At 44.5% G+C, this 24,554-nt stretch overlaps 1 protein-coding gene across 2 annotated transcripts in view; it reads right to left on the reverse strand.

Annotated features, from left to right (window-relative positions):
* The window catches only part of EIF4ENIF1 (eukaryotic translation initiation factor 4E nuclear import factor 1), a 243,609-nt gene that overhangs the window by 203,662 nt on the left and 15,393 nt on the right, over positions 1-24,554 (reverse strand). For both annotated transcript variants that reach the window (XM_033955267.1, XM_033955266.1), the window contains exons 3-4: positions 2,259-2,332; positions 1,431-1,558 (exon numbers count right to left, since the gene is read on the reverse strand). In XM_033955267.1, coding sequence (XP_033811158.1) covers positions 1,431-1,558; positions 2,259-2,332 — 202 coding nt within the window. The remainder of the gene's footprint in view (positions 1-1,430; positions 1,559-2,258; positions 2,333-24,554) is intronic.

A 24,554-nucleotide genomic window follows, 5' to 3' on the forward strand; every position in this document is an offset into this window, starting at 1 on the left:
AATAGCTGCCCGCTGCCCCTGGATAACACCTGTTACGGTACAGTAATTTATGATCCAGATATTTAAATACCTATCACATCTTCCACAGTTTACATATTAAGTGTCTCCATACAATTTATGACAAAGACTGAATATTTCAGAGGAGGAAATGTGTAAATACCTACATGGGATAAGATGTTTAAGGAAGAGAAGGTATAGTTAAAAGGAGTTATCTTGGGTAGATAAACTCACAGAGCTAGAGCATTTCTTATTGGGAGTATCTAATTCAACGAACAAGAAGAGTAAGTAAAATAAACAAGAAATTTTAGGCAACTTTTTCCTGTTTAAAAAGTATAATAGTGCATACTTGAAAGGAAGCATGGTCTAACCTGGGGAATAGCTGAAGGCAAGTAAGCTAACACAATAATAATAATAGCTTTATTTATATAATGTCATACCTTTCAGTTCTATAAATTTAAACAACTCTGATTAGAAACATTAGGAAGTTGGGTGCTGTGGACCCCCACTGCATACGAAGAGTTCTAATGTTAGGGAAAGTTGAAAGGGAATAAACATTTATACAGAATTTAAGGGGAAGGATAGTAGATATAAGTTAATATGGAGTACCATATATACTCAAATAAAAACAAGGATTTTTGGGCCAAAAAATTGGCCCAAAAATGGGGGTCCCGGTTTATATTCGGGTCAATGCCCCCTCCCAGAATTTTTTTTAAGGCCGCCAGGCTCTGTCCCCTCCTCCTCCCTGCCCTATCATACCTCTGCTGATCCCTGGTGGAGGAGCAGCGAGCAGGAGCAAGCTTTCCAAACTCCTGCCCCAATGCTAACCAGCTGCGCAATCCAATTTCTTCATCTGAGCGGTACGAGCAGCAGCACGATTTGGCGCTGAGTGGCTTCCTTACTGGCTCCCGCGAATTCTCAAGAATTTGCGGGAGCCAGTAAGGAAGCCGCTCAGCGGCTGACAGCAGAGGAAGGAAGGATGGGTGCTGGATGCAGAGCTTGACAGGAGAGGGGAGGAAGGAAGGGTGATGGGTGCAGAGCCTGACAGGAGAGGGGAGGAAGGATGCAGAGCCTAATAGGAGAGGGGACTGGGTGCAGAGCTTGACAGGGCAGGACACTTGAATAGTAAGCCGCCTAACTTATATTTGAGAGTTAAATGTAACTGTTAAAGGGTAAAGGGGCATGGGAGGCTAGTTGGGGGTATATGGTAAGAATTCATTCGTTAGCTCATTACTGAAGGGATAACATGGGGGTTTTAAATCATTGGATATGTATTTCTTTGTATTTTTTTTCCCCCAAGCAAATTTCAAAAGAAATTTCAGACACTGCATTATTTCAAGGGCATAATACTCAGCATAGATCATTTCCACCCAAAAAGTCAGGCCCTGACTAAAAACAGCCAGTCAGTTCAAATAATGCAGTAGTTAACTTGCCTGCTATCCTGCGCTTTAGGGAAGCCCGGTCTGAATCCAAGTCTTTTTTTAATCCTTCTATTGGAGAATTTTGCCCAGAGGTAGGATACAAAGAGGCATGCCACTTCTCAGGGTCCCAGACACCATCACTGTGCAACAGTCACAAAATATTTAGCTTCAATACCATATTACTCATTTAAAGTTAAATATACAGGATTAAATGAAACCCAAGCAACAAATTTGAGAAACCATTAGGCACTAGAAACAGAACCCTAGGAACAGTTTCTTGTGCTTCAGTACATGCTCTCCCACCACCTCTATCCCTTCATAAAGCTCTACCAAAAATTGCAGCAGGGAAGCTCACAATATATTTCCCCAAAATCTACATAAGTCAAATCTGGAGTAGCTGCATAATGGACAGTGTGGCAACCTGGGAACTAGGTTCCAAGTCCCACTACAACTCCTTGTGTCTCACTTAACCCTCCCATTGCCCCATGTACAAAATAAGTACCTGTAAATACTGCTTTGACTGTAACACAGAAATACATCAAATCTCATACAAACACCCCTCTTTAAAATAGAAAATGCAGCACCAGCAACACTATGGCCTCCTTTTACAAAACTGCAATAGCAGTTTCTAGCACAGGGAGTCGCACTGAATGGCCCGCACTGCTCCCGATGCTCATTGAGTTCCTATGAGCGTCGGGAGCAGTACAGGCCATTCAGCGCAGCTCCCCACGCTAGAAACTGCTATCGCAGTTTCGTAAAAGAGGGGTATGACAACTCCCATAAGAATGCTTCCATCAACATCTTCCTAAAGCCCCTCTATGAGCAGGAAGATAAACATACCTATCATACTTATCCGAGAGGCAAGGGGGACGGTGTTTACAGTGAGGATGCTCTTTAATATCTAACAATTCCTCCTAAAAAGAAAAGAAACATTGAAATGTTAGTCATTTAAAAAATGTTAGCCACACTAATACCACCGACATTCAACAATAGTTACCAGTTGTAATTTTCTAAATTAAAATAACAGTTAAAGCCAGTGGTGAAGAGAATGGGTTCCACCTTATAATTCAACTGCAGGGGTAGGAAGGAAATTTATTTTTTTTTTTTAATGGTACAAATTGCTAACAAGAGATTCAGGGTCAAAGCAGCAGAATATTTCTACTGCTAGTTATCAATTTGGGTTTTGCTCATGGGCTTGAGGAAAAACCCAATGCACCTTATGAGGCCAAGAGCTAGAAAAAAAAAAAAAGAGGATTAGCACAGTCCTTAGTAGCAGGAACTAAACAACTCTCTACTTATATACTGTTATGCTTCCATCTGTGGCCCAGTCACTTGCTCCAGTAAGTGCAGAACTTTATTTTGGCTATAGCAAATTTCAGCAGAATTGGCCAACAGCAACTCATATGGGAGTGCTCGGTGCTCAGGCCATGGTGAACTGTGGATAGCATTTGCTATTATCCACAGTTTTACATAACTGTGGTAATTGTAGATCTTGGAATCTATTACCCATGGATACGGGGACCCTACTGTTTACTGTATTTTCACGCATATAACGCGCACGTTATACACGATTTTACAAACCGAGCATAACCATGCGTGTTATATGCGTGAGCGCGTTGTACAATTTTTTTTTTACATGGTTCCCCCCCCTGACGTCCGATTCATCCCCCAGCCCTGAAAGCCTGATGCCCCACCCTGAAGGACCACTGGCCCCCCCACCCTGAAGGACCACTCGCACCCCCCCTGACGTCCGATTCATCCCCCAGCCCCCCCCCGCACGAAGAAGCAGCCTACCGTGGGTTCGCGATGCCAATGAGCCCTGCTGTTTCCTCTGCTGGTGGCCCCGCCCCTTCTCTGAGCCCTGCGCTGCTTCTCTGCCGTGGTCCCGCCCTTTCTCCGACGTCAGAGAAGGGGCGGGACCACGGCAGAGGAAGCAGCACAGGGCTCACTGGCATCGCGAACCCACGGTAGGCTGCTTCTCCGTGTGGGGGGGAGGGGGGCTGGGGGATGAATCTGACATCGCGGGGGGATGCGAGCGGTTCTTCAGGGTGGGGGGGGGGGCCAGCGGTCCTTCAGGGTGGGGCATCAGGCTTTCAAGGTGGGGACAGGACTTCAAGGGGGACAGGCAGATCTTTAAGGGGGGACAGGACTTCAAAGGGGGGACAGGCAGACCTTTAAGGGGGGGACAGGCCTTCAAGGGGGGACGGGGGACAGGACTTCAAAGGGGGGACAGGCAGACCTTCAAGGGGGGCAGGACTTCAAAGGGGGGACAGGCAGACCTTTAAGGGGGGGACAGGCATACCTTTAAGGGAGGGGGACAGGCATACCTTTAAGGGAGGGGGACAGGCATACCTTTAAGGGAGGGGGACAGGCATACCTTTAAGGGAGGGGGACAGGGGGTCAGTGTGGTTAGGAGAAGCCAAAGGGGGTGAAAAAGCTATAAAATAAACCCACCAGCGTGTCAATGTGTTGAGAGGAAGAGGTGGTCTTGGAAATTCTGCTGAGCAAACTCTGGGCCCATTTCCACCCCCCAGTTAGTCCACTCCACTCAACTGGTTCACACACTGAGTGGGTCTTTGGGTGTTGTACCTGGGTAGTTGTTTTGGGATCTCTTTTAGTGGTGTGTCAGTATCTCCTTGTGGTCCAAGGAAGGAAACTTTGTTAACCTTAGCATTAACCTTCAGAATATGTTTGTAACAGCGCTGCTTGTGTGGCATTAGGCTATGTAGTGATCGAAAGAAAAAAAAAACAGACTTTTGCACATTTTTGCACTATATGGTGGGTGTATGAGGAGATTCACTTTTCCTGCACAGCTAAGTCCTTGTGAAGTTACCTTGTTCTTTCTGTATTTGACATCTAGCAAGGTTGCTGGTTTTAAAAAGGTTTGGGCAAATTCCTGGAGGAAAAGTCCATAGTCTGTTATTAAGACATGAGGGAAGCGTCTGCTTGCCCTGGATCGGTAGCATGGAATGTTGCTATTCTTTGGGTTTTGACCAGGTAGTGACCTGGATAGACTACCATGAGAATGGGCTACTGGGCATGATGGACCATTGGTCTGACCCAGTTAGACTATTCTTATGTTCTCATCTGTAGGGGCCTTTGTTTTCACTTCTTATTTTAATGTATTTTTTTTCTGGGAACTTATCAGTGTTTTTTATAATGAGAACAAAAATGGAAGAGAATTACCGTAATGTGTGTGGAATGGGGGGGGGGGGTTAACTACCATAATTTCTTCTGCTAAATAATTCAATCCACCTCAACCAGACATAGGAGAACTCACACACCATTCACACACCCTCCAACCAAAAACGTCAAAAGAAAAAAACCTGTTCATTCTTATAAACTACCGTATAACTTTTAATCTAGAGTTAGTGAGTATGAATTCAGCAACAAGAACAGAAATCACATGTTCATTCTTATAAACAATAACATTTACCGGTAATCTAGATCAAACGAAGTATCGAGGACAAAATAATCTAAATACAGTTACCGTAATTACGGTAAAGTTGTAAATAAACAAAGTTTACTGGTTTATTCAGTCATCATCATCACAAGTCATCTGAATCGTTGAATCCATCAAAATCCGAATTGTCATCATCGTCATTAAATAAAGTGAGCACGGCCAGACGATCCTCGTTTATTTTCGAAGTGATATCATTCGTCATCGTCGTCATCATCATTGCTGATATCCGTGTTGTTGCCTCCTTCCGCTGCATGATTACCGGTAGTAGTGTCATTGGTTTCATAAACAATGCCCGCTTTTCTAAATCCGTTTCGAATAGTATCTGGTGTTATTTTATCCCATGCTAAAGCCACCCACTTGCAGACTTCTGTGAAAGTTGCCCGCTTCAGCTGCTCCGCGTGTTTGTACTCGTGCGTGCCGCTCTGCATCCACTCCTCCCACTCCTTTCTAACAAAAGTCTTGAATGGATGATTCACTGTGATGTCAAGTGGCTGCAGTTTACACGTCAGGCCTCCAGGTATCACAGCGATGTGGGCACCAGTAGAATTAATGTAGGCCTGAACATTTTTTACTTTGTGGGCATCCTTCACCTCTTTGGTTAACCAAGCTGGTTCACCTTTGTTCTTTTTTCGCCTTCCTTTGGATATCCTTGGTATGTAAAGATTCTGTGCTTCTGTGATGGTTTTTTTCAGCAAAGACCATGCTTGATCAACTGTTTGGATTTCTGATTTTCCCTTCTTCAGCCGTTTTCTAACCATGGTTCTCATATTGTCGTAATTTCCTTTTTTGAAATTAAAGGTTGTGGCATTAGTCCTGATTGGTTTCCCCTTACCGATGCAAATGGTAAAATTGATCATATTATGATCGCTTGTCCCCAACGGGGCTGTTACCTCTACATCTGCTGTCCTTCCAGTAATGCCATTTATGACCAAGTCCAGGATTGCGCTGCTTCTAGTCGGTTCTCCTACCATTTGTACAAGGAAGCAATCTCCTATCAGTTCCAGGAATTTTGTCTCTCTGACGCAGATTGACGTTCCCAGTTTATCCCTGGAAAGTTGAAGTCCCCCATGATCGTCACATTTCCTGATTTACATCCATGGTTAATTTCTTCCATCATTGCTTTGTCGAATTGCTCAGACTGTCCCAGGGGTCGATAATAGAGGTCAATTTTTGTGTCTGCTTCTTTTTGTCCAGGAATCTTTATCCAGAGGGACTCTAGTTTACCATCTACTTCTGACTCTCCTTCTCTGTTAGACTCTATGTCCTCTTGGATATACAGGGCAATACCTCCCCCTTTTTGCCCAATCCTATCTCTTCTGTATAGTTTATATCCTTGCAATGCCGTGTCCCATTCATTTTCTTCATTCCACCATGTTTCCGTTATTCCTATGATATCCAGTTGCTTTCTTTTTGCTAGTTCTTCCAGTTCGCCCATTTTGTTTCCTAAGCTTCTGGCATTCGTGTACATACATTTAAGTTCTGATCGTGCCAATTCCCTGGATTTAGTGGTCCTCATATCCCTTCTTATATCCATTTGATCCTTTTCATTACCTCTTGTAGATTCATTATGTTCCTCCTCTATATCTGTTCGGTTGCTTGAAGTTTCCTCCTCAGGATATCCTGGTGTCCGGGCCATCGACATGTTGTCGACTTGTCGGCTCTCCCCTGATCTTTAGTTTAAAGCCCTCTCAATGGACTTCTTCATGTTTTCAGCCAGGACTCTCGCTCCCAGTTTGGTGAGGTGTAGGCCGTCCTTTCTATAGTACCTGCTTTTTCCCCCAGAATGTTGTCCAATTTCATACGAAGTCGAAACCCTCATCGTCGCACCATCGCCTCATCCAGGCGTTAACTGCTCTCAGTTCATCCTGTCTCATTGCGTCCACTCTCGGTACCGGAAGGATTTCCGAGAAAGCCACCTTCACCTCCCTAACCTTCAATCTCATTCCGAGTAGTCGGAGCTGGTCCTTTAACTCTTCCCTGTTGTATTTCCGTCCGCTAACATCGTTGGTTCCCACGTGGATGAGTACAACAGTATCCTTTCCTTCTTCGTTGTCTATGATACTGGTGATCCTGCTGGCCACATCCCTCACTCTTACAAAAGGCAGGCTGGTGACCAGTCTATTATCTCTTCCTCCCGCAATGTGGCTGTCCACATTTCTTATGATGGAATCCCCGACTATGATCCCAATCTTCTTTAGTCTCGATCATGTCTCCTCTCTCCCTACGTTCCTCGAGTGAGTACAGCCGCAAATTTTTCAGCCTTTCCTTGTACAATAGATCCTTGAGCCCCGAGACTATCCTGGTGACCATCCATTGCACCGACTCTACTCTCAGCACATCTTTTCGGTAGTGTGGCCTCCAGAATTGCACACAGTATTCCAAATGAGGCCTCACCATGGTTCTGTATAATGGCATTATGACTTCAGGCTTCCGGCTGACGAAACTCCTGCGGATGCAACCTAACAACTGTCTTGCCTTAGATGAAGCCTTCTCCACATGATCAGCAGTTTTCTCGTTCTGTTGAAGTTCTAGCTAAGGTCTCACCATTCAAAGTGTAAGTTCTGCACGGATTTCTGCTGCCGAGGTGCATGATCTTGCATTTCTTAGCATTGAAGCCCAGCTGCCAGGTCAAGGACCAAAGCTCCAACAAATGTAGGTCCTGTGTCATACTATCGGGTGAATTGCCATCTCTCACTATATTGCATAGTTTGGCGTCGTCAGCGAATAATGTTATCTTACCTTGAAGCCCCTGAGTTAGGTCACCTATGAATATGTTGAAAAGGAACGGGCCCAAGACTGAGCCCTGCGATACTCCACTGGTCACCTCCAATGTTTTAGAGAGGGTACCGTTAACTACCACCCTCTGAAGTCTGCCACTCAGCCAGTCATTGACCCATGTAGTTAGTGTTTCTCCCAGCCCCATTGATTTCATCTTGCTCAACAGCCTGCGATGCGGGACACTATCGAAAGCTTTGCTGAAGTCTAGGTATACGACGTCCATGGATTCTCCCAAGTCTAACTGTTTTGTTACCCAGTCAAAGAAGCTGATGAGATTGGATTGGCAGGACCTACCCTTGGTGAATCCGTGTTGACTGGGATCCCGTAGATTCTCCTCATCCAAGATTGCGTCTAATTTACGTTTGATTAGTGTTTCCATGAGTTTGCATACTATTGATGTGAGACTCACCGGTCTGTAGTTTGCAGCCTCTGCCCTGCAACCCTTTTTGTGCAGTGGAACGACATTAGCTTTTTCCAGTCTATGGGGACTCTCCCCAAACTTAGGGAGAGATTGAAGAGTCCTGATAGCGGCTCTGCCAGGACATCATGCAGCTCACTGAGCACCCTGGAGTGTAGATTGTCCGGTCCCATGGCTTTGTTCACCTTGAGTCTTGCCAGTTCGTAGTAGACGTCGCCAGGTGTGAACTCGAAATTCTGAAACGAGTCTTCCACGCTGAGCCTTGCCTGCAACTGTGGACCGTACCCCAGTGCCTCGCAGGTGAAGACCTAGCACAAGTATTCATTCAGTAGTTCTGCTTTATCGGAATCTGATTCTGCGCAGTTCCCATCTGGTTTTCTAAGGCGTACTATCCCGTCTGTGTTCTTTTTCCTATCACTAATATACCTGAAGAAGGATTTGTCCCCTTTCTTCATGTTCTTTGCCAGAGTCTCTTCCACTCGAAGTTTGGCCTCCCTGATTGCCGTTTTGACCGCTGAAGACCTCGCCCTATGTTCTAGTTTAGCTTCCCTAGTCTCCGTTCGTTTGTAGAAAATAAATGCTTTTTTCTTCTCCTTGACGAGGTGCGAGATTTCTGCGGAGTACCATTGGGGTTTGTTGTTTCTCGCCGTTTGTGTACTGATTTAATGTAGAGGCTTGTCGCTTCATGTATGGTAGATTTCAGGGATGACCACATAGCTTCCACATCATCAGTCGTAGCTTGGTTCTGCAGTGTCCAATGGACAAAATCTCCCATGTGTTCGAAGTCAGTGCCTCGGAAGTTGAGTACTTTTGTTTTCATGTTTGATCTAGGGAAATCTTTCCTGGAGGTAGAACCACAGCAGTCCATGAAGAAATGGCTTTCTGTCGCTGGCTGTTTACAAGTAGCTGGACTGTATGAAATGATTAGGCAAGAAGATTTGCGGATAAAGAGAGGGGAGAGCTGTGACCGTTCAGAAGCAGCTGAGAAAAAAATGAGACTGACAGGAAGAGGGGAGGAGGGCTCGAGTAGTAGGGCATCCTGCACACTTAGTAAGCTTAAAGCAGGCCTGTACCACTCAAAAATGATCCGGGGCCGCAACAAATTCGGAAAATATAGCATGAGCCGGAGGTAGTGGCTAAGGCTTGAGGCACTCAGAAATGCGCGGACGTTGCCATGACACACGCATGCGTGACATTATCACGTTGACATCCACAGACTTCTCAAGTTCCACCTTAAACCCACCCAAGGTCTGCCCCAGATCCTGCCCCCTTTACTAATTGTAATGCAATTTTTTCTTTTCATATACACAATACACACAGCAAATATAAATTCTCAAAACTGACACGTTTCAATCACTATATTGAAAATAAAATAATTTTCCCTACCTTTGTTGTCTGGTGACTATTTTTTGCGCTTTTAACTATGTTTCCAGGGCCTTCTTATCCATTTTATCTCTCCTTCACTTTCTGTCCTGCATCCATCTTTTGCATTAACTTAACATTCAATTTTTCTGCTTTCTTCTCAAAATCCACTTTTCCATGTCTTACCTTCCCTTCTTATCTCTCTCTCCTTACCTCCTCATTTCCACAGCCTGACATCTTTCCTTCCACCCCAGTAGTCAGACATATCTCTCCTTCCCTCCCTCCTCCCAGTGGTTTGACAACTTTTTTTCCCCCTCCCCTTCCATTACCCCCTTCCCAGTCTGGAATCTCTCTCTATTAGTGCTGCCCATTTCAGGGAAAAAATTGATTCAATTTGATTCAGCCTATTGAATTGGTTTTTCAATTCAATTTTCCTGCCCAATTGGGTGTTTTTTTCAAACATCCTGGTGGGTTTATTTTATAGCTTCTTCACCCCCTTTGGCTTCTAAGCACACTGGCACTGTGGTCTAAACAAAATAAAAAAACAAAAATGACTTTTCCTCTCTCTGTTAAATCCTAGCTCACGTTTGCGGTCTAACACCAGCTCTGGCAGGATACACTTTTCAAATCTGACATATTGTAATCACAAAACATAAAATTATTTTTTCTACCTTTTGTTGTCTGGTCAATATTCAAATCTTGTTGGTCCCAGGCTCTGGTTGTCTTCTGATAACTTGCTTGCCAGGGTCTCCTACTTTCTCCTTTCTCCATGCTAACCATCCATCTGCCATCTCTGTCCTCCCCTTCCATTTCCCTTCCCTCCCCCAGAGGTCTGACATCTTTCCTTTTTTTCGTCTCCATCCACAGATTCACCTTTTCTCAACTACCCTTTCATCCAGCATCTCTTCCTCCTTCCCCACCACCCCAGGGTCCACCATCTCTCCCCTTTATCTTCTTACCTACCCTCCTATCCAGTATCTATATCCCCCTCCACACCATTCCTTGTGTCATCTCTACCTCTCCTCTATTTTTAGATCCATTATTCCCACCCCCCAAAGTCTGGCATATTCATGCCTCTTTGAACCCCTACTTCTCTCCCTCCCTCCATGTACTTCTACATCAGGGCCCCCTCCCCTGAAGGCCTGTCCCCCCTGAAGGCCGGCCCACCAGCCTCCCAGTTCATTACTCCTTCTTTTCCACCAGTCCAATATTTCTCTCTTCCTCCTTCATGCTTCTCCTCCAGTCCTCCTTCCCTCCCCTAACTAACATCTTGTTCTTTCTCTCCCTCCATGAATAACTTTTCACTCTCTGCCCTTTCCCCCCTTCTCAGAGTGTGACATTTCTCCTTTGTCATCTCCATCCATCTCACCCTCTCCATGAGTCCAACACTTTCTGCCTCCTGTACACTCTCTCTGTCCTTGCCTCTTCCCTTAAGTGCCATTCCTCTTTCCCACCCCCCAACCCAACATGCTCTCTCCCCATGCACCATATCACCCGCCCCTCTAGTGTGTATCACCTTTGTTTCCTCCCCTTCTGCCAGGCCAGCAGCACCTCTTCTCACTTCCCTTTCCCTACCCCTGTCCAGCGGTAACTATCCCCCCTTCGTCCAGCAGTAACTCTCCTCCCTTCCCTTAATCCCCTGCCCAGCAATCTCTCTCCTCTCTCTAGCATAGTGGCAACTCACTGTGCTTTTAACTTTGCCACACAGCTGCTGCTAGCATTAGTTTAGACGTGGTTCCATCAGGCAGCCTCATTTTAACCTTTGAAGTTAAAAGCACACAGTGAGCTGCCGCTGCTGATCCGCGGGTGGGGAGAGAAGACGAGGAAGTCAGGAGTCCTGGCATATGTGACAACAGCAGGAAATTTGTGACTGCAAATCATCAGGCAACCACTGCGCCGCGAAGGCCTGCCCCGGAAGTAGAAAGCACAGTACCGTAACAGGTGTTATCCAGGGACAGCAGGCAACTATTCTCACATATGGGTGACGTCACCGACAGAGCCCAGATGCGGAAGCCTCGCAAGCAGACTTGCTTGAAGAAACTAGAAGTTTTGAGTCGACCTTACTGTGCATGCACAAGTGCCTTCCCGCCCAGCGTAGGGCGCGTCTCCTCAGTTCAGATAGCTAGCAGAGAAGCCAACCAGGGGAGATGAGTGGGTTGTGAGAATAGCTGCCTGCTGTCCCTTGATAACACCTGTTACGGTAAGTAAACAGGATTTAAAGTGGTGGATATCAGTATGAGCCCATCGTGGATAACGTGAACCTCTGGCTCAGGCAAAGTCTCAAAGGTGACCAGCACCAGACATCAGTCTAAATGAGAGTTGCCTCATACATCATATAGTCCATAATAAAATTAATCACCTGTGAAAATAATGACACTCCCAAATGAAAAATGCCAGACTTAGCGCTCAGGAAAAAGGGAAATGAAGACATACAAACATACATTCCCTAAAGACTAAACCAACACAAAATAAATAAGGTGGACTGTGTGGGGTGGGAATGAAAAAGAAAATTAGTAGAATAATAAATTAATAAATAAATCACACAATTTTAAATTTTTGATAAGTAAATACATTAATATTTGTGAATTAATACATAATTATCAAATCTTGCTGAATAAATATCCTATATATAAAAAACCTTAAAAAAGCCCTGAGAAAATTATTTTACGTGCTGATATTAAGTGCAAGTGCAAAAATTCCTAGCGTAAACTAATTACCAGAAAACAAAAACTAACTTGGAAGATGAAATAAATATCCCAACATTTAATAAATGACCTGATACCAAGCTAGTAAAGTAAACAACATTGCCCACGATGGGCTCATACTGATGTCCACCACTTTAAATCCTGTTTCCTCCCATTGAGTAATTGTTTTGTCAGACTTTCCACTTCAGGTTTAAGGTGTTCTAGCCAATTTTTCAGTAGTATCTTTCTCAGGTTAATATTGGCTATATATTTTGAAAGGGTTTTTCCATTTTGCTGTTTTGGTAATATTGTTTGGCCAAACTGTCCATCCCATCTGGAGAAAACATCAGACAATAGTGAGAAGTGAAAGTATGAACAGAGGACCAAGTAACAGCCTTGCAAATTTCCTCAATAGGTGTAGATCCGAGGAAAGCTACTGAAGCTACCATTGCTCCGACTCTACTGTGTAGGGGTAATCCATCTTGGGAATAGCAGGATGAGATACAAGCAGCCATCCAGTTGGAGATGGTATGCTTCGAGATAGGATGTCCCAACTTATTTGAATCGGAGACAAAAAGTTGAGGAGCAGTTCTGTGTGGTTTTGTGCGTTCCAAATAGAAGGCCAAAGCATGTTTACAGTCCAGAGTATGAAGAGCTACTTCTGCAGGATGAGAATGAGGCTTTGGAATGAACAATGGATTGGTTGAGATGAAATTCCGAGGAATTTAGGATGAGTACGAAGGACCACCGTGTCATGATGGAACACCATGAAAGGTGGATCAGCAACTAAAGCTTGCAGCTCACTGACTCATCGAGCAGAAGTGAGGACAATGAGAAACACCACTTGCCAAGCGAGATACTTCAAATGAGCCTTGTCAATTGGTTCAAATGGAGGCTTCATCAGTTGAGCAAGGACAACATCGAGGTCCCAAACTACAGGTGGCGGTTTGAGAGGAGGTTTGACATTGGAAAGTCCTTTCATGAATCTGGAAACCACAGGATGAGCAGAGAGGGGTTTCCCTTCAATAGGCTGATGGAAAGTCGCAATTGCACCGAGATGGACTCTGATCGATGTAGACTTGAGGCCAGAAGTGGATAAGTGCAAAAGGTAATCCAAAACAGAAGATAAGGAGGAATGTTGAGGCTCCTTATGAGAAACACACCACGTAGAAAATCTAGTCCATTTTTGGCAATAGCATTGTCTAGTGATAGGTTTCCTAGAAGAATCAAAAATGTCTCTGACAGGTTGAGAAAACTGAAGAGGAGTCATGTTGAGAGGTGCCAAGCTGTCGGGTATAGAGACTGCAGGTTGGGATGAAGCAAAGATCCCTGTCTCTGTGTAAGCAAAGAAGAAAAAACTGGTAGAAGGTAGGGCTCCCTGCTGCTGAATTGAAGTAGAAGGGAGTACCAAGTTGTCTCGGCCACCGAGGAGCAATCAGAATCATGGTGGCATGATCGTTCTTCAACTTGACCAGAGTCTTGAGAATGAGAGGAAATGGAAGGAATGCATAGAGGAAGAGATTCGTCCATTCCAGAAGAAAAGCATCTGTCTCGAGGCAATGAGGAGAGTATATCCTGGAGCAGAACTGAGGAGGTTTGTAGTTTTGGGGAGCTGCAAAGAGGTCTATCTGAGGTGTTCCCCACTGTGAAAAAATGTGATGAAGAGGGGCGGAATGGAGTGTCCATTCGTGAGGCTGCAGGAGATGACTCAAGTTGTCTGCCAAGCAATTTTACGCCCCTTGGATGTAGACAGCTTTGGGGAAGGTGTTGTGGTGGATTGCCCAGTCCCAAACCTTCAGAGCTTCTTGGCAAAGGGAGACAGATCCTGTCCCTCCCTGTTTGTTGACATAATACATGACGACTTGGTTGTCAGTCTGAATGAGGACTACTTGGTTGTGAAGATGTTGAAAAGCATTGAGAGCCTTGAAAATCGCTCCGAGTTCCAACAGATTGATGTGACATTGACGATCCGTACTGGTCCAGTGGCTTTGTGTACGGAGACCATCGAGATGAGCGCCCCAAGCGTAGGTCGAAGAATATGTCGTGAGGACATTCTGATGAGGGAGCATTTTGAGAGGAGCCAGCTTTACAACTTATTGTGTTGGAAGAAGCGGGGTGATATTTGGACATTGGATTTATCCCCTGAAGTAGCCTTCTAGGCGAAACAGAAAGACTTTTCTGTCGGGACAAGGAATTGAGAATTTTTTGAGTCACTTCACACCTTCAGATGAGGGGATGTTTTCTCTCTTATTATTATTGTTCTAGACCCTACGCCTTAACAACCGCTTATATTAGTAAAGTTGAGCTGTAGCCCTCGCTAATATTTTAGTCAGTTTGGGATCTTGTTCATCCTTTTGATATGTTCCAGTATATTGGACTTTGCTTACATTGCTCACACTGGGAAAAAATCTTTGAAAAACATTAACCTTGTATGAATGGAAACTATTGATTTAAATGTACACGGAGTTTTTTCATAAATCAGTGATGATGTGAGTTGGTTCGGGTACTTGTGTAGTCCCGGCCCCTCACAATTGAGGTTTATTTTTCTCCGTTGTTTTATAATTTTCCATATCGATGGTGTGATGTCAAGAACTTTTGTAAATGTGGTATGAATGATTCCCTGCTACTAAATACCATTCACAATACGTTTCACATATATTTTGATCATATACGATTGTATTTCCTAATACATTTAGTTGTATAGCTAAGAAGCCAACCAGGGGAGGTGAGTGGGTTGTGCGAATATCTGCCTGCTGTCCCTGGATAACACCTGTTACAGTAAGTAACTATGCTTTATCCCAGGACAAGCAGGCAGCATATTCTCAACATATTGGTGACCTCCAAGCTAACCAGAATGGGATGGGAGTGCTGGCAATTCAGGAGAATAAATTTTGTAATACTGCCTGGCCAACGTGGCCATCCCGTCTGGAAAATGAATCCAGACAATAACGAGAGGAGAAAGTATGAACTGAGGACCAAGTGGCAGCTTTGCAGATTTCCACAATAAGAGTTGATCTAAGGAAAGCTACAGATGCCGCATTAACTCTAACTTTATGGGCTGCGAGATCAGTGGTTCTCAACCCTGTCCTAGGGGACACCCCAGCCAGTCAGGTTTTCAAGATATCCCTAATGAAGATGCATGAGAGAGATTTGCATATAATGGAAGTAACAGGTATGCAAATCTCTCTCTCATGCATCTTCATTAGTGATATCTTGAAAACCTGACTGGCTAGGGGGGTCCCCCTAGGACAGGGTTAAGAACCACTGCTCCAGATGCAGTCCAGCCTGAGCATAGCAGAAAGAGATGCAAGCAGCCAACCAGTTGGAGATGGTTCTCTTGGAAACTGGATGTCCCAACTTATTTGGATCAAAGGAAACAAAAAGTTGAATAGAAGACCTTTGTGGCTTAGTCCTTTGTAAGTAGAAGGCCAAAGCAAGCCTGCAGTCTAGTGTATGAAGAGCTGTTTCCCCAGGATGAGAATGAGGCTTTGGAAAAAACACTGGAAGTACAATGGATCGATTGAGATGAAATTCTGAAACTACTTTTGGTAAGAATTTAGGATGAGTACGGAGGACCACCTTGTTGTGATGGAATACTGTGAAAGATGGGTCCGCTACTAAAGCTTGTAGTTCACCGACTCTATGAGCAGAAGCGAGAGAAATAAGGAAGACCACTTTTCAAGTGAGATATTTCAGATGAGCTTTAGACATTGGTTCAAATGGAGGCTTTATCAACTGAGCAGGAACAACATTGAGATCCCAAACCACGGGAGGTGGTTTGAGAGGTGGCTTGACATTGAAAAGCCCTTTCATAAATCTGGAAACTACAGGATGAGCAGATATAGGTTTCCCCTTTAAGGGCTGATGGAAAGCAGCAATTGCACCGAGATGGACTCTAATGGATGTTGATTTGAGACCCGATTGGGATAAATGCAACAGGTAATCCAGAATTGAAGACAAGGAGATAAATTGAGGCTCCTTGTGATGAAGGGTTCGCCAAGCAGAAAACCTAGTCCATTTCTGGTTGTAACATTGCCTAGTGGTAGGCTTCCTGGAAGCCTCAAAAATGTGTGACAGATTGAGAGAACTGGAAATTGGCAGTTACGTTGAAAGGTACCAAGCTGTCGGGTGCAGAGACTGCAGATTAGGATGAAGCAGAGACCCCCAACTCTGTAGAAGCAGAGACGGAAAAACTGGTAGAAGTTGTGGCTCCCTGTTGCTGAGTTGAAGTAGAAGGGAAAACCAAGGTTGTCTGGGCCACTGAGGAGCCTTGAGAATCATGGTGGCATGCTCTTCATGTTTGAGTTTGACGAGTGTCTTGAGAATGAGAGAAAATGGAGAAAATGCATACAGAAACTGGTTTGTCCATTACATTACATTACAGATTTCTATTCCGCCATTACCTTTCGGTTCAAAGCGGATTACAAAAAGAGTTATGGAAGAAGGGTTACAACGTTAGATCAGAGAAGGTTTCCAAGAGAGGGAAAAGTAGGATCTGGGGTTAGGGAGGGGATGGTAAGAGGGGGGGTTAAGCTTTATCATGGTATTAAGCTTTATTAAGGGATTTCTTGAAGAGTATAGTTTTTATTTCCTTTCTGAACATCTTGTAGTCTGGGGTTGTTGTCAATAGAGACTTGGTTGTCTATCTTCGCTGCCTGAGTGGCCAGTAGTCCGTTGTATAGTTTTTTCCTTTTTACTTCTTTGATTGGGGGGTAAGTGAATGGGGTGTGTGTTTTTCTATGCCTGATAGAGGTGGTTTGGATGAGGCGGTCGTTTAGGTAGGTTGGGCTGTCTCCATTTATAGTTTTAAATAGTATATAGTAGAATTTAAATTGTATTCTTTCCATTCCAGAAGAAAAGCATCTGCCTTGAGGCGATGAGGAAAGTATATCCTGAAGCAAAACTGAGGCAGCTTGTTGTTGTGGGGAGACGCAAAGAGATCTATTTGAGGAGTTCCCCACTGAGAAAAAATGTGATGGAGAGGCGACAAATTGAGTGTCCATTCGTGAGGCTGTAGAAGACGACTCAATTTGTCCACTAAAAAAAAAACAAAAAAAAAAACCAACAAAAAAAAAAGTTTCTCTCCTTGAATGTAGATGGCTTTCAGAAAGATATTGTGAAGAATTGCCCGATTCCAAACCTTCTGAGCCTCCTGGCAAAGGGGGAAGAGATCCTGTTCCTCCCTGCTTGTTGACTTAGTACATGACAACTTGATTGTCTGTATGAACGAGGACTACTTGATCATGAAGAAGATGCTGAAAAGCTTTGAGAGCATTGAATATCGCTCTGAGTTCTAACAGATTTAAGTGACATTGACAATCTGTGCTGAACCAATGCCCTTGAGCAGGGGTAGGCAATTCTGGTCCTCGAGAGCCGGAGTCAGGTCAGGTTTTCAGGATATCCATAATAAATATGCATGAGATAGAGGCAGTGCATGCAATAGGAGTGCATGAGATAGGAGTGCAATAGGCAGTGCATGAGATAGGCGGCAGTGCATGCAAATCCACCTCATACATATTTCATTGTGGATATCCTGAAAACCTGACCCGACTCCGGCTCTCGAGGACCGGAATTGCCTATCCCTGCTCTTGAGTATGGAGACCATTGAGATGAGCCCCCCCCCCAAGCTTAGGTCGAGGAATCTGTCATGAGAACTTTCTGATGAGGGGAAGTTTTAAACCAGGGGTGCCCAATACGTCGATCGCGATCGACCAGTAGCTCAGGAAGGCAACATGAGTCGATTGCGGAGCCCATCCCGGGCTCCGTGATAGACTCATGTTGCCGCCCTGATCTACGGGCCGATCAGTGTTCTCCCTAGGGCCTTTTAGCTGGGCGGTCCGCCCAGCTGTCATCTGCCGCTGCTGAACATTAAACCCCCCCCCCCCCCAAAAAAAAAAACCGGCTTGGAGATTTCAGCCCGTAGCAAACTTATGCTCCGGGCTCTAACGTGTGCGTGCTGGCTTCTCTTCTCTTCCCTCCGAAACCGGAAGTTATGTCTGGGGGGGGGGGAAAGAAGGGAAGCCGGCACGCACATGTTGAGAGCCCTGAAGCAAGCGTTCGCTACGGGCTAATGCGGGGACAGGTTAGTGAAGCATTTGTTCTTCTTCCTGCCGGGTCCTGCCTACTTTCTGTTTCCGTGAAGGCAGGGCCCGGCAGCATTTCCCCCAATAGGTTGATCACGATCTTGGGCTGATCAGCCTTCCTCTTCCCGACGGCAGAATTGACGTCGGGGAGAGGAATGCTGGTTGGCCGAACCATGAGAGCTTGGGACCTGTTACTGGTGGCGTTTGGGTCCTGGTCCCCGATGGCAATGGCAGTGGCAGTGGCTTGGGGGAGGGCAGGGAGAAAGAAAGAAAAAGGGCAGGCAGGGAGACAGAAGGAAAGAAGAGAAACAGAAAAAAAAGAAAGGGAGGCAGAGAGAAAGAAAGGGCAGGGAAGAGGAAGGAAAAGTTGGGGGAAGGAATGAGGTCTGGAGGAGAGAAAGCATACAGGCTAAAAGAAGGGAAGAAAGATTGTATACACAGTCAAGAAGAAGAAAGTGCAACCAGAGACTCATGAAATCACCAGACAAGGCAGGAAAAATGATTTTATTTTAAATTTAGTGATCAAAATGTGTCTGAATTTATATCTGCTGTCTATATTTTACACTAAGGTCCCCTTTTACTAAACCGCAATAGAGGTTTTTATCGCAGGGAGCCTATGAGTGTCAAGAGCAGAGCTGGGCATTCAGCGCAGCTCCCTGCGCTAAAAACTGCTATCGTGGTTTAGTAAAAAGGGAGGGGGTATATTTGTCTATTTTTGTATGGTTGTTACTGAGGTGATAGTGCATAGAGTCATCTGCTTTGACCTCTTTGAAAAACCCTGGAATAGGAATGATAATTAACATTTTCTATGCGTACAGTGTGCTTTGTGGTTTTGTTTTGTTTTTAATTTTATTGTTGGTAGATCATTTTGACTTGGTCATTTAAAAAGTAGCTCACAAGCCCAAAAAGTGTGGGCACCCCTGTTTTAAACAGTAAACCTCTGGAGAGATTAGAAGAGAACATCCACCAGTGGAGAGACTGTCTCAACGAAGGAGTCACTAATGTGCTGAGAGTGGGTCGAAAGCCTGTGCCCACTGAGATGCTAGGGTCTACTGAGGGATTCTGAGGTGAAGTCTGGCAAAAGGAGTCATGTGAACTGTAGAGGCCATGTGACCTAGGAGAACCATCATGTGTCTCGCTGAGAGTGAAGTAAGGGATGGAACTTTTTGACAAAGCTGAATGAGAGCAACCTGATGTTGTTGAGGAAGGAATGCTCCAAGTTGCAAAATATCCAGTACAGCTGTAGTTGGGATTTTGGAAAGTTTAGGGAATCCCTCGAATCACGGTCTCGTGATTGAGTTGGATCCAACCTCGAAGATGAATGTCGAGGAGTCCTCATCCTGTGCCTTGAAAAAGGCAACGCCTTATGTTAAGAGGTAGGACTGGAAGTCAGAGAATGATCGAGGCACTGAAAAACCCGACTCATTGCATAGAGTGTGTAGATTGATCTCAAGGCACTTTCAACGACTTGACTCCTTGTAATACTGCAGAGTGCTCAGGCTGAACTGCAGGAAGCAGGGTCGAAGGAGTCAATTTGGCAAGCAGTTACCAAACTCCTGATGCAGAATAGTTTCCAACATATACTGCAAAGCCTGCACCGAGACCAGTGGATCTGGTACAATTGGAGTGGCTATGGACTCCGAGGAAGACGACCTCGAGGAAGAGAGTGTTGACTATTTTGGGAAAAAAAAAAAAAAAAAAATCTGCAACAGTATGAGGAGAGGACGACACCTTTGCTCATAAATTAAAGAAAGAGGGAAAAGATAAATGAGTAAATGAAAGAGAAAGTACATAAGTGCTCAAAAGGGCTATAAGTAAAAAAAACCTATAAAAGAAACTACATAAGCAAAATCTATAAAGAAGAAACTTTAGAGACTTCAGTATTGGGGAATTGTAACATAATATAATGCTCTTAAACAGTATCCCCCACGCTGAAAACTTCATGATGGCTATTGAAGGCCCAATGAGTTTGCCCGATACATCATATTGTCTCTGAAGTGCTGAAAGTGTGCTTAAACAAACTAAATAAGTAAAAAAAAATAATAATAATAATAAACTCATTCATCTCCCTCTTTCAACATATCCTCAAAGTTCAAATGTGTAGATAGTAAGAAAAAAGTGCCAAAATCACAAGTAGCAATAAATATTGTAAAAGTTCAATACAAAATAACACAGGTAAGATCCAATTTATCTGAAAGCTGGATCCATCTGTGATTGTGTAAGGTAAGTCCGTGATATACCCGACAGATGTTTCGCTGTCTTTCTTCAGGAGCTGAACTTCCTCCAGATGAAATCTTGAAAAAAAAATGTTTTGCACTCCACAGTGATCCCATCTATTCAAAGTGAAATATGAGAGGATAATACTCAAAGAGATTTTGTTCTCTCTCACCGCCCAAACATTAAAGAGCATTAAATGGTGACTGAACAATGAGGCCCAGTTAAAGCCCCATGAAGAGACCTCCTTTCCTCATACTGTTGCTGATTTTTTTGAATTTTCTGTTTGACATACAGCAGACTTTTTGGTTTTTCCTATGCCTCTATTTTGAGACATGTTTCCTGGGTATCCTCGGACCCACCGGTTCTAAGGGTAGCATGTCCAGAGAGGTTAGCTTAGCTATCTTATCTGACGGAGACACTGAGGATAATGGTGTCTCGGGAGAAGATTTAGCTGATTTCCCTGAAGACGAAGACTTCCCCATCAAGGAAAATTTGAGCGAGGTAGAAAGTTTTGGCCCCGTAGAAGACTTTGATAGAGTAGAGGTTGGGGCCAGAATTGGTGGGTCAAGGTTTTAGTTGAAGACAGATCCATTCCCCTGAAGATTTTCTCAATCCGAAATCGACGATGTTTAAGGGCTCGATTTTGAAGTGCAGCACAGCGGGTGCACGACTCTGGACGATGGTCAGGTCCTAAACACTGTACACACCACTTATGTGGGTCAGTGATGGAGATTGCGCGTTGACACCGGCTACATTTCCTGAACTCTGTGACGAGCAGGGACATGGAATGAAACATGGCTGAAGCTAGCTGAGTAGGCCCTGCCGTGACACGATAAAAAAAAAAACTAAAAACACACACAAAAAAAAACTTTAACCCCCCCCCAAAAAAAAAAAAAAACCAAAACCAAATGTGCAGATAACACAGCGACCCTGTAAATACACGAGCTGCAGTGAGAGAAGGCACAAGTAGAACTAACTCTCACACAGAGCCTTGAAGAGTGTGCTTCTCAGCTCCGCAGAAAACTTAACTGAGGAGACGCGCACCCTACGTCGTGCGGGAAGGCACTTGCGCATGCATGATGCAGCAGTTGCAAACTTTCTAAAAGTTCTTCAAGCAAGTCTGCTTGTGAAGCTATCTACATCAGGGATCCATGGATGATGTCACCCATATGTTGAGAATATGCTGACTGCTTGTCCTGGGATAAACCAAGGAATATTTTATGTTTGTTTATTTATTTAAAAAAAGTGATATACCACCACACTTCATGAGATCTGTGTGGTTTAACAACCACAATGGGGCAAAGAACTCCATATTTTAACAGAAGACCTATCCATTCATTCAATCAAGATAAGTGCATTCACTGATACATTAATAATCACTCCATATGTTCTTATCTAATGGAGAGTGAAATGCACCGATTGGCACCAAGATGAACTTGATATGCAAGAGACCTTTTCAGGTCTTCTAGCATATCTGTCTGAATCTCACACTAACTTGAAGAATCCCTCAAGGCTCAATTCTCTAAACTTTCTTGCTCCCTAGCTCTTCTCATCCAATCACTAGCTTATTTCTTTCTATATACATACCAATATATTCAGTTACTCTTCACACACTACTCAGGCTGTCTCTTAAAATTTAACTTAAACTGAACCAATCGATAGATGACTTCCTAATAACCATCTGAAGTTAAAAATTTCAGAGACAATAGCCATTTTAATTTCTATTCTGTATCCACACACTCACATATAACACTCAAGATACCTCTCAAGGACTCAATTAAAATATTGGGTGGAGGTCACTCAGTGAGGCAGGGGAAAAAAAAAAAAGTGTAAAATCTGCAATATAAAAACGTTTCTACACACCTAAAATTTTGTGGCGATTGGTCTCTGACATTAATTCCCTGCACCTACTAGTTATGTCTCAATTATTGCAATTCTTCTTCATGGTATTCAACACCAACTCCATAGATTACAGGCAATTCAAAATACTTCCAAACTACTGTATATACGAGAATATAAACCTAGATTTCTGGGCCAAAAAAAAAAAAAGGCCCAAAAATGGGGGTCTCAGCCTATATTTGACTCTTACTACTTAGCATTTCTATAGTGCTGCTAGACATACACAGCACTGTACGATCCCAGCTCAATAGAGCTTATAATTAGAGAATGACAAATGGGGGAAGAAAAAAAAAAAATTGTCCCCGACTGCCTCTTCCCCATGAGCTTGGTCACCATCCCCGTAAACCATCTGATCCCATCCGCACAAACCATCTCCCTTCTGTGTTCCTCTTTTCCCCATTTTGAATATTTCCCCTCTGTATCTGTATACTCCATCCTGTGCCCGGCATTTCTCCCCCCCCCCACTCGTGTCCATATACCATCCCCATATATCTCCCTTTTATGTCTGTCCCTATGCCCCCATGCACATAATTTTCCCTCTGTTTGTTACCTTCCTGTGTTCAGATTTCCCCTCTTCCACACCAAATGTCTCTCCTCTCCAACCCCATCTAGCTTCTTTCCCTCTTTCTCCCCCCCCCACTTCCAGCATCTGGCTCACATGCCAATCCTTCTCCCCTTTCTCTTTCCTGCTGTGGGTTAAATATTTGTTTCCATCTTACTTCATTCCCTTGGCCCTGCATCTCTTTCCCTTTCACTCCCTACTTCTCTTCCCGGTTGTGTCAGAGGATAAGATTCAACTCAACCAGCCGCGCATGCGACTTGTTGAAAGCGTGCTGCTGGGAGAAGAAAAATGAAAATTTGCCACATAAAGGTGAGGGGAAGGGAGGGAGATAGTGGGACTGCGGTGACTGGGAGGGAGCTGCTGAACCGTGCGATAGGTGACCATGCGTTTTCCCTTACTTCACTGCGGAGACAAGACCATTCACCACTCCTTGTCCTTGTCTCTGCGGCAACCACTATTTTTCTCTCCCTGTTCGGTGGGTTACCCGTGGCTACCCATGGGTAACAGCCACCATGTCATTCTCTACTTATAATCTAATTAAGACAAACAGAACAAATAGTGGTTAGGAAAATTCTCACAGAGGGAATAATAAAACAGATGTGGCCTCTCCCCAGGCCTACCTTAAACTTTACTGGTCCAGTGGTGAAGAACAATTCTATGCTCCCGCCCCGTGCAGTCTCACTACTCAAAATGGCTGCCACAAATTCCCACAGTAACCTTGTGAGACTACCATGAGTTCGGTTTATTCAAGTCAACCTTTTTTCCCTCTTTTTGAGGGGGGGAAAAAACCAAACCCAGCTTACCTCTGTTTATATTTGGATAGGTTCATATTCAAGTACAGTGGAACCTTGGTTTGCGAGCATAATTCATTCCAGAAGGATGCTCGTAAACCAAAGTGCTCATATATCAAAGTGAGTGTTCCTATAGAAAGTAAGGGAAACTCAGATGATTCAATCCACATCCCAAAAAGACCCCTCCCCCCACAAGGCCACTAGCACACTTCCACACTAGAGAGCTGCACGGGAACGGGGGGGACCAGCAGGTTCCCCCTTCGGGTCATGAGGATCCCGTGGGGACGCCCCCTCATGGCAGCCCAAGCCGAGTAGCTCGTCTTTTTCCTGCTCTCCTGTAATGTGCAGCGCTCCTAGCATGCCACACGTAGCCAACCCGGAAGTTCCCTCCCCCCCCCCCCCCGAAGTCAGAGCTGACGTCGGAGGCAAGGCTTCGCGTCAGCCACATGGAACGTGCAGGTTTGCTGCCCTGTGAAGAAGTGCAGCACGAGAGGTACTCTTGCGGGAGGGGGGCAGAAAAGGCAGGGCCCGCTGCCCTGTGAAGAAGGAAAAATTGTGTTCTTACCTGTTAATTTTCTTTCCTCTAGATGCAGCAATGAATCCAGAGACAAGTGGGATAGTACACATCTACCAGCAGGCGGAGATAGAGAACTGATTAACAGGTGGTCCTATTGGTTGGCACTCTCCCTGTATCTCCAGTATTGCTCCTTGCTCAAGCAGTCGTAACCAGAAATATGATCAACATGTAAAAAACTTCTTTCCCATCATAAATTGTAAAGGCAACAATAGAGAAAACAACTACCAACCATAACAAAACTTCAGAAACACAGGAAACAGAAACAGAGATCAAATAGCCAGAAAGGGTGGGGCTCTGGAATC

The sequence above is a fragment of the Geotrypetes seraphini genome, chromosome 8 (genome assembly GCF_902459505.1).
Source record: "Geotrypetes seraphini chromosome 8, aGeoSer1.1, whole genome shotgun sequence".
NCBI lineage: Eukaryota > Metazoa > Chordata > Amphibia > Gymnophiona > Dermophiidae > Geotrypetes > Geotrypetes seraphini.